Source organism: Triticum urartu, chromosome 4A (assembly GCF_056163025.1).
Source record: "Triticum urartu cultivar PI428250 chromosome 4A, HENAU_Tu73, whole genome shotgun sequence".
Classification (NCBI taxonomy): domain Eukaryota; kingdom Viridiplantae; phylum Streptophyta; class Magnoliopsida; order Poales; family Poaceae; genus Triticum; species Triticum urartu.
The window spans coordinates 602,261,448-602,278,815 of record NC_141876.1 but is presented as its reverse complement, the minus strand read 5'-3'; the positions used below and the strand labels follow the sequence as shown (position 1 = coordinate 602,278,815).

The window sequence follows — 17,368 nt, the reverse complement described above, 5'->3', positions numbered from 1 at the left end:
CGAACGGACGGCACCTCCGCGTTCAACACACGTACGGAACGGAGACGTCTCCCATGCCTTGATCCAGCAAGGAGGAGGGAGAGGTTTATGGAGATCCAGCAGCACGACGGCGTGGTGGAAGTAGCGGGATTCCAACAGGGCTTCGCTAAGCGCTGCGGGAGGAGGAAGATGTGTCACGGGAGGGAGAGGGAGGCGCCAGGCCTTAGATTGGTTTGCTCCTCCTTTTCCCCACTATATATAGGGCCAAGGGAGAGGGGGAGGCGCAGCCCTTGCCCCTTCCTCCAAGGAAGGGTGCGGCCAAGGGGGGAAGGAGTTCATCCTCCCCAAGGCACCTCGGAGGTGCCTTCCCCCTTTAGGACTCTCCCCTTTTTCTCTTCTCTTGGCGCATGGGCCTCTTAGGGCTGGTGCCCTTGGCCCATATAGGCCAAGGCACACCCCCTACAGCCCATGTGGCCCCCCGGGGCAGGTGGCCCCACCCGGTGGACCCCCGGGACCCTTCCGGTGGTCCCGGTACAATACCGGTGACCCCGAAACTTGTCCCGATGGCCGAAATAGCACTTCCTATATATAATTCTTTACCTCCGGACCATTCCGGAACTCCTCGTGACGTCCGGGATCTCATCCGGGACTCCGAACAACTTTCGGGTTACCGCATACTAATATCTCGATAACCCTAGCGTCACCGAACCTTAAGTGTGTAGACCCTACGGGTTCGGGAGACATGCAGACATGACCGAGACGACTCTCCGGTCAATAACCAACAGCGGGATCTGGATACCCATGTTGGCTCCCACATGTTCCACGATGATCTCATCGGATGAACCACGATGTCAAGGACTTAATCAATCCCGTATACAATTCCCTTTGTCTATTAGTATGCTACTTGCCCGAGATTCGATCGTCGGTATCCAATACCTAGTTCAATCTCGTTACCGGCAAGTCTCTTTACTCGTTCCGTAACACATCATCCCGTGATCAACTCCTTGGTCACATTGCGCATATGATGATGTCCTACCGAGTGGGCCCAGAGATACCTCTCCGCTTACACGGAGTGACAAATCCCAGTCTCGATTCGTGCCAACCCAACAGACACTTTCGGAGATACCTGTAATGCACCTTTATAGTCACCCAGTTACGTTGTGACGTTTGATACACCCAAAGCACTCCTACGGTATCCGGGAGTTGCACAATCTCATGGTCTAAGGAAATGATACTTGACATTAGAAAAGCTTTAGCATACGAACTATACGATCTTTGTGCTAGGCTTAGGATTAGGTCTTGTCCATCACATCATTCTCCTAATGATGTGATCCCGTTATCAACGACATCCAATGTCCATGGTTAGGAAACCGTAACCATCTATTGATCAACGAGCTAGTCAACTAGAGGCTTACTAGGGACATGGTGTTGTCTATGTATCCACACATGTATCTGAGTTTCCTATCAATACAATTATAGCATGGATAATAAACGATTATCATGAATAAGGAAATATAATAATAACTAATTTATTATTGCATCTAGGGCATATTTCCAACAACTACTCCATCTCACGTGATGATCGGACATGGTTTAGTTGATTTGGATCACATGATCACTTAGAAGATTAGAGGGATGTCTATCTAAGTGGGAGTTCTTAAGTAATATGATTAATTGAACTTAAATTTATCATGAACTTAGTCCCTAATAGTATCTTGCTTGTTTATGTTGATTGTAGATAGATGGCTCGTGCTGTTGTTCCGTTGAATTTTAATGCGTTCCTTGAGAAAGCAAAGTTGAAAGATGATGGTAGCAATTACACGGACTGGGTCCGTAACTTGAGGATTATCCTCATTGCTGCACAGAAGAATTACGTCCTGCAAGCACCGCTGGGTGCCAGGCCTGCTGCTGGAGCAACACCAGATGTTATGAACGTCTGGCAGAGCAAAGCTGATGACTACTCGATAGTTCAGTGTGCCATGCTTTACGGCTTAGAATCGGGACTTCAACGACGTTTTGAACGTCATGGAGCATATGAGATGTTCCAGGAGTTGAAGTTAATATTTCAAGCAAATGCCCGGATTGAGAGATATGAAGTCTCCAATAAGTTCTATAGCTGCAAGATGGAGGAGAATAGTTCTATTAATGAGCATATACTCAAAATGTCTGGGTATAATAATCACTTGATTCAATTGGGAGTTAATCTTCCGGACGATTGCGTCATTGACAGAATTCTCCAATCACTGCCACCAAGCTACAAAAGCTTCGTGATGAACTATAATATGCAAGGGATGAACAAGACTATTCCCGAGCTCTTCGCGATGCTGAAAGCTGCAGAGGTAGAAATCAAGAAAGAGCATCAAGTGTTGATGGTCAACAAGACCACTAGTTTCAAGAAAAAGGGTAAAGGAAAGAAGAAGGGGAACTTCAAGAAGAACAGCAAGCCAGTTGCTGCTCAAGAGAAGAAACCCAAGTCTGGACCTAAGCCTGAAACTGAGTGCTTCTACTGCAAGCAGACTGGTCACTGGAAGCGGAACTGCCCCAAGTATTTGGCGGATAAGAAGGATGGCAAGGTGAACAAAGGTATATGTGATATACATGTTATTGATGTGTACCTTACTAATGCTCGCGGTAGCACCTGGGTATTTGATACTGGTTCTGTTGCTAATATTTGCAACTCGAAACAGGGGCTACGGATTAAGCGAAGATTGGCTAAGGACGAGGTGACGATGCGCGTGGGAAACGGTTCCAAAGTCGATGTGATCGCGGTTGGCACACTACCTCTACATCTACCTTCGGGATTAATATTAGACCTAAATAATTGTTATTTGGTGCCAGCGTTGAGCATGAACATTATATCTAGATCTTGTTTAATGCGAGACGGTTATTCATTTAAATCAGAGACTAATGGTTGTTCTATTTATATGAGTAATATCTTTTATGGTCATGCACCCTTGAAGAGTGGTCTATTTTTATTGAATCTCGATAGTAGTAATACACATATTCATAATGTTGAAACCAAAAGATGCAGAGTTGATAATGAAAGTGCAACTTATTTGTGGCACTGTCGTTTAGGTCATATCGGTGTAAAGCGCATGAAGAAACTCCATACTGATAGACTTTTGGAACCACTTGATTATGAATCGCTTGGTACTTGCGAACCGTGCCTCATGGGCAAGATGACTAAAACACCGTTCTCCGGTACTATGGAGAGAGCAACATATTTGTTGGAAATCATACATACCGATGTATGTGGTCCGATGAATATTGATGCTCGTGGCGGATATCGTTATTTTCTCACCTTCACAGATGATTTAAGCAGATATGGATATATCTACTTAATGAAACATAAGTCTGAAACATTTGAAAAGTTCAAAGAATTTCAGAGTGAAGTTGAAAATCATCGTAACAAGAAAATAAAGTTTCTACGATCTGATCGTGGAGGAGAATATTTGAGTTACGAGTTTGGTGTACATTTGAAAAACTGTGGAATAGTTTCGCAACTCACGCCACCCGGAACACCACAGCGTAATGGTGTGTCCGAACGTCGTAATCGTACTTTACTAGATATGGTGCGATCTATGATGTCTCTTACTGATTTACCACTATCGTTTTGGGGTTATGCTCTAGAGACGGCCGCATTCACGTTAAATAGGGCACCATCAAAATCCGTTGAGACGACGCCTTATGAACTGTGGTTTGGCAAGAAACCAAAGTTGTCGTTTCTGAAAGTTTGGGGCTGCGATGCTTATGTGAAAAAGCTTCAACCTGATAAGCTCGAACCCAAATCGGAGAAATGTGTCTTCATAGGATATCCAAAGGAAACTATTGGATACACCTTCTATCACAGATCCGAAGGCAAGACTTTTGTTGCTAAATTCGGAAAATTTCTTGAGAAGGAGTTTCTCTCGAAAGAAGTGAGTGGGAGGAAAGTAGAACTTGACGAGGTAACTGTACCTGCTCCCTTGTTGGAAAGTAGTACATCACAGAAAACTGTTTCTGCGACACCTACACCAATAAGTGAGGAAGTTAATGATAATGATCATGAAACTTCAGAACAAGATACTACTGAACCTCGTAGATCAACCAGAGTAAGGTCCGCACCAGAGTGGTACGGTAATCCTGTTCTGGAAGTCATGCTGCTAGATCATGATGAACCTACGAACTATGAAGAAGCGATGGTGAGCCCAGGTTTCGCAAAGTGGCTTGAAGCCATGAAATCTGAGATGGGATCCATGTATGAGAACAAAGTATGGACTTTGGTTGATTTGCCCGATGATCGGCAAGCAATTGAGAATAAATGGATCTTTAAGAAGAAGACTGACGCTGATGGTAATGTTACTGTCTATAAAGCTCGACTTGTCGCAAAAGGTTTTCGGCAAGTTCAAGGGATTGACTATGATGAGACCTTCTCACCCGTAGCGATGCTTAAGTCCGTCCGAATCATGTTAGCGATTGCCGCATTTTATGATTATGAAATTTGGCAGATGGATGTCAAAACTGCATTCCTGAATGGATTTCTGGAAGAAGAGTTGTATATGATGCAACCGGAAGGTTTTGTCGATCCAAAAGGAGCTAACAAAGTGTGCAAGCTCCAGCGATCCATTTATGGACTGGTGCAAGCCTCTCGGAGTTGGAATAAACGTTTTGATAGTGTGATCAAAGCATTTGGTTTTATACAGACTTTCGGAGAAGCCTGTATTTACAAGAAAGTGAGTGGGAGCTCTGTAGCATTTCTGATATTATATGTGGATGACATATTGCTGATTGGAAATGATATGGAATTTCTGGATAGCATAAAGGGATACTTGAATAAAAGTTTTTCAATGAAAGACCTCGGTGAAGCTGCTTACATATTAGGCATTAAGATCTATAGAGATAGATCAAGACGCTTAATTGGACTTTCACAAAGCACATACCTTGACAAGATTTTGAAGAAATTCAAAATGGATCAAGCAAAGAAAGGATTTTTGCCTGTGTTACAAGGTGTGAAGTTGAGTAAGACTCAATGCCCGACCACTGCAGAAGATAGAGAGAATATGAAAGATGTTCCCTATGCATCAGCCATAGGATCTATCATGTATGCAATGCTGTGTACCAGACCTGATGTGTGCCTTGCTATAAGTTTAGCAGGGAGGGGATCACTGGACAGCGGTCAAGAACATCCTGAAATACCTGAAAAGGACTAAGGATATGTTTCTCGTATATGGAGGTGACAAAGAGCTCACCGTAAAAGGTTACGTTGATGCAAGCTTTGACACTGATCCGGACGATTCTAAATCACAAACCAGATACGTGTTTACATTAAACGGTGGAGCTGTCAGTTGGTGCAGTTCTAAACAAAGCGTGCAATTGCCTTGTGGGATCTACATGTGAAGCGGAGTACATAGCTGCTTCGGAAGCAGCAAACGAAGGAGTCTGGATGAAGGAGTTCATATCCGATCTAGGTGTCATACCTAGTGCATCGGGTCCAATGAAAATCTTTTGTGACAATGCTGGTGCAATTGCCTTGGCAAAGGAATCCAGATTTCACGAAAGGACCAAACACATCAAGAGACGCTTCAATTCCATCCGGGATCTAGTCCAGGTGGGAGACATAGAGGTTTGCAAGATACATACGGATCTGAATGTTGCGGACCCGTTGACTAAGCCTCTTCCACGAGCAAAACATGATCAGCACCAAGGCTCCATGGGTGCTAGAATCATTACAGTGTAATCTAGATTATTGACTCTAGTGCAAGTGGGAGACTGAAGGAAATATGCCCTAGAGGCAATAATAAAGTTATTATTTATTTCCTTATAATCATGATAAATGTTTATTATTCATGCTAGAATTGTATTAACCGGAAACATAATACATGTGTGAATACATAGACAAACAAAGTGTCACTAGTATGCCTCTACTTGACTAGCTCGTTAATCAAAGATGGTTATGTTTCCTAACCATGAACAATGAGTTGTTATTTGATTAACGAGGTCACATCATTAGTTGAATGATCTGATTGACATGACCCATTCCATTAGCTTAGCACCCGATCGTTTAGTATGTTGCTATTGCTTTCTTCATGACTTATACATGTTCCTATGACTATGAGATTATGCAACTCCCGTTTGCCGGAGGAACACTTTGGGTGCTACCAAACGTCACAACGTAACTGGGTGATTATAAAGGAGCATTACAGGTGTCTCCAAAGGTAGATGTTGGGTTGGCGTATTTCGAGATTAGGATTTGTCACTCCGATTGTCGGAGAGGTATCTCAGGGCCCTCTCGGTAATGCACATCACTTAAGCCTTGCAAGCATTGCAACTAATGAGTTAGTTGCGGGATGATGTATTACGGAACAAGTACAGAGATTTGCCGGTAACGAGATTGAACTAGGTATTGGATACCGACGATCGAATCTCGGGCAAGTAACATACCGATGACAAAGGGAACAACGTATGTTGTTATGCGGTCTGACCGATAAAGATCTTCGTAGAATATGTAGGAGCCAATATGGGCATCCAGGTCCCGCTATTGGTTATTGACCGGAGACGTGTCTCGGTCATGTCTACATTGTTCTCGAACCCGTAGGGTCCGCACGCTTAAGGTTACGATGACAGTTATATTATGAGTTTATGCATTTTGATGTACCGAAGGTTGTTCGGAGTCTCGGATGTGATCACGGACATGACGAGGAGTCTCGAAATGGTCGAGACGTAAAGATTGATATATTGGAAGCCTATGTTTGGACATCGGAAGTGTTCCGGGTGAAATCGGGATTTTACCGGAGTACCGGGAGGGTTACCGGAACCCCCCGGGAGCCATATGGGCCTTCATGGGCCTTAGTGGAAAGGTGAAAGGGCTGCCCACAAGGGCTGCGCGCCTCCCCCCCTTCCCCTAGTCCTATTAGGACTAGGAGAGGTGGCCGGCCACCCCTCTCCCTCTTTCCCCCTTGGGAATCCTAATTGGAATAGGATTGGGGGGAGTCCTACTCCCGGAAGGAGTAGGACTCCTCCTGCGCCTCTCTCCCTGGCCGGCGCCCCCCTCCCCCCTTGGCTCCTTTATATACTGAGGTAGAGGCACCCTAGAACACACAAGTTGATCCACGTGATCTATTCCTTAGCCGTGTGTGGTGCCCCCTGCCACCATATTCCTCGATAATACTATAGCGGAGTTTAGGAGAAGCCCTGCTGCTGTAGTTCATCAAGATCGTCACCACGCCATCGTGCTGACGGAACTCTTCCCCGACACTTTGCTGGATCGGAGTCCGGGGATCGTCATCGAGCTGAACGTGTGCTCGAACTCGGAGGTGCCGTAGTTTCGGTGCTTGATCGGTTGGATCGTGAAGACGTACGACTACTTCCTCTACGTCGTGTCATCGCTTCCACAGTCGGTCTGCGTTGGGTACGTAGACAACACTCTCCCGTCTCGTTGCTATGCATCACATGATCTTGCGTGTGCGTAGGAAAATTTTGAAATTACTACGTTCCCCAACATTCTTCCCTTTCCCCTGCGCCGCCGCCTTCTTCGCGCGCTCCAGAGCCGACGTCTTGTCCTTCACCATCGTCGCCGGCGAGTCTCGAATGGTCCTGCGGCGCTAGGGTGAGAGCGAAGGTGGCCGAGGATCTTGCGAAGGGAGAAAGAAAGGAGAGAGCGCACTGTTGGGAAACCCCGAGCCGGCGGCTTATAAGAGGCCGCTTCCGAGTGGCTGACTGGTAGGCCCGGGCTATCCCGTCAAATCCCGCAGCAGACGCGCGCGCAGTACGTGGCGAAAAAGGTGGCGCGGAAATCGAGGAGCTTCCTCCTTATCACATCCGATTACTGCGGCCGCTCCTGTCCTGCGCGCTTCCCGAAACTCAAATCCCGCGAAATCCACGGGTTGCAGAACAATTCGTCAGACAGAAGATCCCTTTCACACCGTCATTCGGAGCTTCACAAGCAAGGTAATTCACTCGACGAAAAGCCTGGAATGGATCAAGGCGACTGTAAGAGGTTGATGACGTCATCCGTGATGATTGATCCAAAACGAGGCACTCATGTAGCCCAAAGAACCAGTTGGAAAGATCCCCAACTCTTTCCCCACTCTAACCTCGATCCATTCGGGGGCTAATGATGAAGCTATGTACCTAGGGTAGGGGCACGGACCTGTCCTAAGAGCCTTGCCCAAGGACGTCCTTAGAAAAAGTCATCTTTCAATCGACTTGAAGGTATCCCACTCGACGGGTTCAAGACACTCGACCAAGAAGCTACCACTCGACCACGAAGCCAACCACTCGACGGCCAGGAGATCTAAAGTCACTCCGCAGGCAAACAGTCGGTCATTAAATAGTCTTTATGGTCATCATAGCACTTTATTAGGGGCGTTACCAGTAACGCCCAACCTTAATGTACCTTAAACCCTGCATTACTGAGGGCAGGAGAGGGCTGGCGAACTCTATATAAGCCACCCCCCTCCTCAGTAGCAAGGGTTCGCACCCCTGTAATCCATACACGTGTAATCCAATCGACCGCCTCTGGGCTCCGAGACGTAGGGCTATTACTTCCTCCGAGAAGGGCCTGAACTCGTAAACCTCGCGTGCTTACAACTACTCCATAGCTAAGATCTCGCCTCTCCATACTTACCCCCCTACATCACTGTCAGAGTTAGAACCACGACACCAGCCGCCCCTCCCCGCTCCTCCCCCTCTTCGCCGCCGCCGAAGGGGACACCGGCGAAGCCCGCGTGGTCCCCAGGGAAGGTGGCGCAGGGGCGTCCTCGTCGTTCTCGCGCAGATCTCGCGGCGGCCGGTGGCGCGCGGCGGTGTTCCACCGGTAGCTGGCGCTTGCTGCCCATGGGGCGGCGTCCCTCACGGCGGCGGGGCTGCCCCTGAACGGCGCATGGTGGTGGCCATTTGGCGGCGCGCAGGTGGGCTGGATCTGGGCTTCCGGTCTGCGTCCTCGTCGTGGCAGCGCTTCCCGTTGCCCTCGGCCATGAGGCATGGTCCGGGACGGGCCGAGTGCCGGTGGTGCTGGCCAGGACGCACTCTGGCAGCGCCCTACTTCATCTCGCGTCGTCTCGCTGGCCAATGGTGGTGGTCATCTTCGTCGTCAGAGATGGCCGGCGAGAGGCTTGGTGATCGGATCTCGACATCCATCATCTAGTCCCGGCTGCGAGTTGCGGAGACATGGTTGCCGGTGAAAACCGAGCCGTTGGCAGGTGATGGCGGTGTTCTACGCCGTTACCTTGATGGAGGCATCGTCGTGTAACTACCGTCGACCCACTCTTGTTGCTCTGGGGGAAACCCTAGGATCTGGTGTTTCCAGATCGGACGATAGCGGCACTGCGGTGTCGTTTCTCTCTTAGGAGCATCGTTTGTGGAGCAGCGCTAGAAGTCAGAGGCAGGAGGTGGAGTGGCTTCATCTTGCACGGAGCTTCGGTGGAGATGTTAAGTCATGCCTGACCGACAAGTGCTACGCTTTGTCATGCCTGGTCGGCAGGTGCTACGCACGACAGATCTTCCAAAGACTTCAAGCTTTGTCGGCTGGTGGTACTTGGCAGCATGGTGCTGAGGTGTATCAGTAGCGGCCGCAACGTGCATAGCTGTTTGCGCGCATGGAGGAGATGCCGTTGAGCGCCGTGGTGGCGTCGACGATAGCTAGACCGAGCAAGGTTGATGCATCAGTACAGTTCTGAAGATGGAGCGGTGGCAGTTGGCGGCGGCGGCCTCTGAGAGCACGCCGGACTGGCGAGACCCATGCTCGGCAGGCGTCCTGGATGGGTCCTCAGATCTTAGATGTTAGCTTTGGCTGCGATGTCTGTTTGGTATTAGGCCCAAACTATCTGCGCCCGTTTATCAAGTGGATAGGTGTAGCGACAGTTTGTTGCTTAGACGGCGGCTTTAGTCTTACTGTGGTATTACTTTGTAAGGTCTTGTGAGAATAATTAATAAAGTGTCCGTATGCATCGCCCAGATGCAGAGGCCGGGGGTCATCCTCCTTTTCTAAAAAAAACTCTGAATGTCACTAGTGATGTTAAACCCTGATCGATAAAGCTTGGCAGATTGTTCTAAAGAACACTAGTGAGTATGTGACGTCCCCAGCCAGCCTCGTTCCCTCCGCCTCTCTGCCTCCCTTGGCCCTCAACCCTCCTCCACTTCTGACCCCTCTCTCTCCCAGATCAGCCTCCCTGCCTCCCTATAGATTTACTATTAGTTGTTTGCTTTGCATTCCTAGTGGGCTTTGGTGCCTGGTCATCATGGTTTTGTCTTTGGTAGTGCTCGTCAATGTGGGGGATCTTGTGAGTCTAGGTCAATGTGATGCTTGGGGTGGCCGTATGCGACAATTTTCTTTGGGTTTGCCTTGATTCCCCCATCCCTAATAATCTTTCTTGTTCTGTTCTTGCCGGATCTACTCCGTCTTCTTAAGATTTGGGAGCTATCCCAGGAGAGATCATGGCCTTCTTCTTTTCTTCAATAAATACCCACCCCCTCCCCCTTCCCCGGTATTCTTCCAAGTTTGCATTGTCAGACCTTGATTTTCGACTTCATCTTTGTCGTTGCCACTGGCAACTCACTCGCTCTCGATCGATCTACAGGTGAGAATTAGCTGAAGTTCAGAGAAGGGACACGGAGTAGTTTTGCGCCGCGAACTGACTTGTGGTCTTTTCTGTTTTCCTCTTCTTATTCCTTGCGTAACGATCGTGCCTGCACTGCTCGCATCCATCGCTACAAACGTGCCATCCCACGTCTGACGGATCGAGAGCGCGCACGTCGCTACCGGCCCGTCGTGCTCACCGCACGACACGGCCTTATACCTCTACGCAAAGGAAAATAAACGTCCAAGTTTGTGACACCGCGCAGGGCTGTCACATACATGAAATAACAGAAATAAAACTAGGCTAAACCCTGGGCTTACACGACTCAAGTAGAACCTAACAAATCACCCCCTTACTTGGGTCGTCCGGTCTGCACCTCCTCGACGCCGATCCTCTTCTTTAGTTCCATGAACTGAACTCTGCCCAGGGACTTGGTGAGCACATCGGCAAGCTGATCTTCAGTGCCCACATACTCAATGTCAATCTTGCCAGTCTCAACACAGTCACGGATGAAATGATACCTCAAGTCAATATGCTTGCTGCGATCGTGATGCACCGGATTCTTGCTCAAAGCGATCGCCCACATGTTGTCCACCAGCAGCTTGACACTCTTCGCTTCAGTTCCTTGAATGTCAGCGATCAGCCCGCTCAGCCACACTGCTTGCATAGCTGCTGCTGCCGCTGCTACATACTCCGCCTCACAGGACGACATGGCGATGATCTTCTGTTTCTGTGACGCCCAGGTAATCAGATTTCGTCCAAGAAAGAACACTGACCCGCTTGTGCTCTTGCGGTCGTCGAGGTCACCGCCATGATCGCTGTTACTGTACCCCACAAGGTCCAGTTCATCCCCTCCGCCTTGCTGATACTTGCATCCATGATGAATTGTGCCACTGATGTAGCGCAGAAGATGCCTCACCGCGGCCATGTGCTGCGCCGTCGGCGCCTCCATGTAGCGGCTGACAATCCCAACCGCGTAGGCGATGTCAGCTCGAGTGTTTGCTAGATAGCGCAAACTGCCTACCACACTTCTGTAGTAGGTCGCATCCACAGCCGGACTCCCGTCGCTCTTCGACAACCACAAACGATTTTCCATCGGCGTCGCGCACGGCTTGCAGTGTGTCATCCCTGTCTGCTCGAGAATCTTGCGGGCATAGCTCCTCTGGCAAAGTGTGATGGCGTCGCCCTTCTGCTCGACCTCGATCCCGAGGTAATAACTCAGGGGGCCGAGGTCACTCATGCTAAAAGTACGCTGCATCTCTGCCTTGAACTCTGCAATCTCGCCGGCGCTGAAGCCCGTGATGATAAGATCATCCACGTACACCCCCACAAGCAGGAGGGTGCCGCCACTCCCGCGCTTGTACACAGCATGCTCAAGCGGGCTCCGCTCGAAGCCGAGAGCCACGAGCGCACTGTCGAGCTTGATGTTCCAGGCCCGCGGCGCCTGCCGCAGCCCATACAACGCCTTGCGCAGCTTCAGAACGGCTTCCCCATTGTTGGCGTCGACAAAGCCCTCCGGCTGGCGCACGTACACTTCCTCGGCCAGTTCTCCGTTGAGGAAGGCCGACTTCACGTCCATGTGGTGAACGTGCCAGCCGCGGTGCGCGGCGAGTGCGACGAGCACGCGCACAGTCTCCATTCAGGCCACCGGCGCGAACACCTCCTTAAAATCGATGCCCTCTCTCTGTGCATATCCTTTAGCAACCAAACGAGCTTTGTGCTTGATCACATTACCATGAGGATCTTTCTTGATCTTGAACACCCATTTCAGCTCAATAGCTCGGTGTCCAGCGGGCAGCTCAGTCAGCTCACAAGTGTCGTTGTGCGGATCGCGCGCATCTCCTCTTCCATCGCCTTTCTCCAGCACCCCTCAGCGAGTGCGTCGTCGACGTTGCCAGGCTCCTCAGCAGCGAGTAGGCACAGCCCACTGTACTCAATCTCGACCGGCTCGGCGTGGTCCATCACCTCCTCCATCATGCGAAACCGGAGCGCCACGCCTTCCGTGTCGTGGGTTTCTCTTGTAGGAGGCGTCACAAACGTAACATGCGATGGCTCTGGCATATGTGGCTCGCTAGACGCCGAGGGTGCGCACGGCTTCGACGGGGGCGTGTCCGGAGCACGGTCGCTGCCGCTGCTGGACTCGGTGTTGTCGACAGAGTACTCCATGGCGAAGGTAGCGGGCGCGCCCTTGGGCACAGCTGGGTCGGGTGCCACTTCCCAACTCCAGGGACGGTCTTCATCGAAGACCACGTCGCGGGTGGTGTGAAGCTTGCGGGCCGCCGGGTCGTAGACGCGGTAGGCCTTACTGCCGTCCTCGTACCCCATGAACACCATGGGCGCTGCGCGATCTGACAACTTGGTGACGCGCGGTCCGACCTTCTTCACATAAGCAGTGCACCCAAAAGTGCGCAGGTAGGCGACGTTCGGGCGTCGGCCGTGCCACGCCTCGTAGGGAGTGACACCGTCCAGAGCACGCGTGGGCGCCCTGTTCAGGATATGCACAACAGTTTTTACAGCTTCACCCCGGAACTCACCAGGTACTTTCATGGCCTTGAGCATGCTCCGAGCAGTCTCAACCACCGTCTAGTTCCGGCGTTCCACGACGCCGTTCTGCTGCGGGGAGTACGGCACCGTTGTGTACCTCTTGACACCGTTCTCGTCGCAGTACGACTTGAACTCGATGGAGTTGAACTCGCCACCCCGGTCCGTCCTGAACGCCAGGAGCTTCACGCCGCGCTCGCTCTCTGCGAGCGCCTTGATCTTGCGAAAGAACTTGAATGCCTCGTCCTTCGTTCGCAGCATCTCCACCCACATATAACGGCTATAGTCGTCGACGATGAGGAGGAAGTATCTGTTGCCGCTTGGTGTTGCCGGTGTCACCGGCCCGCACAAGTCGTCGTGCACCAACTCCAGGCCGCGCTTCGCGCGATATGAGGACGCGCGCAGAAACGGCGTCCGATGCATCTTGGCCAGGGCGCACCCGTCGCAGAGCTGGTCCACCCGCTGGATCGGCGGCACGCCGGCGACCATGCCCTTGCTGGAAAGATCGTGGAGCGCCCTGAAGTGCAGATGCCCGAAGCGTGCGCGCCACCGCCACGCCATGTCGTCGGCCTTGGCGAGGAGGCACACCGGGCCCGTGATGTCAAGTTGCAGCGTGTACAGGCGGCTCCTGGAGCGCCTCACGCGTGCAAGCAGCAACTTCTCCTAGTCGAAGATGCTCATCACGCCATCCTCGACCACCGTCCTGCAGCCCACCTCATCGAGCTGCCCAATGCTCACAATGCTGCTCCTCAGTTGGGGTATATAGTACACCCCCATCAGGTCACGGTGGGACTTGTTCCTGTAGTTAAACACCACTGTTCCACGTCCACGGATATCAACTGATGAGCCATCACCGAACCTGACCGTGCCAGTCACCGTCTCATCGAGCGCGGAGAACACAGCCCGTTCGCCTGTCATATGGTTGCTCGCGCCCGTGTCCAGGTACTAGGCGTTGCACGCCGTCTGCACCGGGATCATGCCCTTCTCGTTGCGGAAGACGCGCTCGCGCGCCGGCACGACATGGATCTGGGCGAGCCCGCAGCTCACCGCCATGAGCAGCGCAGGTTGATCCTCCTGCACCTGGTTGAGGTTGGCCTCTTCCTTGCGCTGCTGCTTGGGCTTGGTGCAGTCCCGAGCCATGTGCCCTTGGATCCCGCAGTTGTGGCAGTTACTCTTGAAGCGAGAGTCGCCGCCCGATGGCCACCGCCAGTCGCGCCATCTCCGAGCGCGCTGTCCTTGCCCTTTCCACCATGTCCTCTGCCGCGACCGCGACCGCCACCACGGCCACCACCACGGCCGCTGCCTCGCGATGACCCTTCGCCCTGCTCACGCTGCTTGTAGCGCGCCAGCCACTGCTCCTCAGTGAACAGCAGGTTTCCACCGGCCTGCCCTGAGCCGCCCTAATCAAACCTCTCCTCGGCCGCTTTGAGGCGGCCCGTCAGATCCTCAATGCTCAATGTATCAAGATCAACAAGTGTTTCAATGGACAGGGCGATCTGCGAGTACCGGGGAGGCACCACGCGCAAGAACTTTCTTATCGCCTTCTCCTAGGTGACCTTGTCGCCAAGGATGTTCAGGTTGGTGACCATGGAGCCGAGCCGCATCGCGAAATCGTCCACGGTCTCCCCGTCGCGGAACTCGATGGTCTCGAAGTCCCGTGCCAGCGACTGGGCCTTGGCTGCTCGCACGCGGTTGCCGCCGATGCGCATGGTGGCGATCGCGTTCCACGCCGCCTTCGCCGATGGCTTGACGGCAAGCGTTCCCACCATCTCGGGTGACACCGCTCCAAGGATGGCCTCCAGCGCCATGCGGTCCTCGTGGAAGTCGACATCGCCGTGCTTGACGGCGTCCCAGTAGCCGCGCGCCTCCAGCTTCACCTTCATCGGGAGCGACTAGTCGTTGTAGTTCGACTTGGTCAGCATCGGCCAGTTCGCCGATCCAGACTCCCGGATCACCTTCTGCACGACCGGCGCGGCCAGCTCGCGGCCGCGGATTGTGCGGCTCTGTCCACGTTGCGGGGAGCGGATGGTGATCGTGAACGGCGCGCCGGCGACCTCGGGGGTGACTTCGACCCCGATCCGTCGCCCTTGTCCGTCTGCACCGGCTTCTTACCGCCGGCCATGTCCACAGGATCTCCGACGAGGCTCTGATGCCACTTGTCGTTGCCACTGGGAAACTCACTCGCTCTCGATCGATCTACAGGTGAGAATCAGCTGAACTTCAGAGAAGGGACACGGAGTAGTTTTGCGCCGCGAACTGACTTGCGGCCTTTTCTGTTTTCCTCTTCTTATTCCTTGCGTAACAATCGTGCCCGCACTGCTCGCAGCCATCGCTAAAAACGTGCCATCCCACGTCTGACGGATCGAGAGCGTGCACGTCGCTACCGGCCCGTCGTGCTCACCGCACGACTCGGCCTTATACCTCTACGCAAAGGAAAATAAACATCCAAGTTTGTGACACCGCGCAGGGCTTTCACGTACATGAAATAACAGAAATAAAACTAGGCTAAACCCTGGGCTTACACGACTCAAGTAAAACCTAACAATCTTGTCCGGTGCTGATCTTGCTATGCTCCATGTTCGGTCTCTTAAGATTTCCAGTGGGTTGGCTAGGAACCGAGGCAAGTGTTTCCTTTCTCAATTCTAGGCGTCGGTTCCCTCTCCTATTGGCCATGTTTTCTAGCCATTCTGCTGGATTGACAGGGGCAATCTTAGCCAGGGCCTGGTTCTCTTCATGCTTTCTCCCCCTTCAACCTCCGGTCAGAGACCAGCGCGCAGAGTAGTCCTTGGAAGCGGTGGTGTTGGGGCTACGTCATTGGCGTTGCAAGATTCCTTGTTTGAAGATCCCCAAACCGGGAAAGCTGTTTTCTTCTATTACTGGTGCATGTGCACATCCATCGTCTATGGCACTGCCAAACTCTCCATCATCAAATCCACTTGGTAGTTTGACTGAATGAACATTTTTTTTGCATCGGACTCAATGAACTTTGGAGGGTGAGCATCTCCAGCCGTTCAGCCCCCCAGGGTGTCAAAAAAGAGCGGCCTGGGGGCAAACCGGCGCTAGATGGGCCCCGGGGGGCGACCTATCTCCCAGCCACGCCCCCAGGCGCGGCAAATTTAAACATAGTCATTCCCGCTCACAAAATAGATGCCACAAGTCCGGCGATCAAGCGGCCACAAGTTCGGCGTACAAAAAGCAGAAAGGACGCGCGTGCGCATCAGACGGCGAGGTCGGCCTCCGGCGTCGGCGGAGTCGGCGTGCGCGGGCTTGGCGGGGTCTCCGTGCTTGGCGGCGTCGGCGTGGCTTCTGTGCTGCGGGGAGTTTCGGCGGCATCATCGCTCGGGCTTGGCGGCGGCGGCGGCGTGGGCGTCAGCGTCGGCGGCGTCGTCGAGGGAAGCTGGTTCAGGATGAGGCCACGCTCCACCAAGTACCACGCCTTGACCGCCTCGTCGGTGCTCTGGAGCATGTCCGCCCCGCCCAGCAGGAAAGCGAGGTTGGTGTTTCTCTTCTTCGCGGCGACGTTGGTCCGGAGTAGGTCGAGCTTGACGGCGCTGCTCGACATCAACGCCGACCACCGCGCCTCGGTCTTCTCTTCACGAAGGACGGCCCGGGCCTGCACGTCGGCGAGGCAGTGCTCGATGGACTCCTGCACTCGAGCGGTGGCCGCGTCGGCGTGTTTCCCCTTCTTGGCACCTTTGTTGCCGTCCGGCCGCCCTTCTGACGCGCCCGGAGTCGGCGCGTCCGGCTTGTAGGTCTCCTTGGCCTTGTCGAGGGTGCGCCGGACTTCCGCCCGCTTCTCGCACATGTCAATGCGCTTGTAGACGTGGAAGTACTTGAATTCGGCGTCGTTGTTGCCCTGCCGATACAAGGCGAACATGCGCAGCAACTGCGCGGAGCAACAAACAGTTGGCGGGCATATACGGCAAAGAGAGGCGGGAGACCGGCATGGCATACCTGATCCTCAACGCTGGCGCCGCTCTCCGGGCGAGCCGCGACCTCCTCGACGATCCCATGCCATTTGTTGCACGCCCCCTGGATACGCCCCCAATGGTTCGCCATCGTCTTCGCCCCGCGCTGCATGTAGACGCCTTTAAAGTAGGGGTCGACGAGGTTGCGCTCGTCAAACTCGGCCTTGATGCGCTCCCAGTACGTCTCGATGCTCTGGTTCGTGCCGGTGGTCGGGTCGAGGCAGACGACATTCCATGCTTCGGCGAGGCATTCCTCCTCCTTGGACGCCCACTTGATGCGCGGCTCGCCGGACCTGGCCGCCCCCTTCTTCTTCTTGCGCCGCC

General features: G+C 52.7%; 1 protein-coding gene across 1 annotated transcript; it reads right to left on the bottom strand.

Annotated features, from left to right (window-relative positions):
- Window positions 1-16,293: 16,293 nt before the first annotated feature.
- LOC147977167 (uncharacterized) lies at window positions 16,294-16,953 on the bottom strand. Its single transcript, XM_087519909.1, has one exon. It carries the CDS (start codon window positions 16,951-16,953, stop codon window positions 16,294-16,296), a length of 660 nt encoding a protein of 219 aa, XP_087376035.1.
- Window positions 16,954-17,368: the final 415 nt, after the last annotated feature.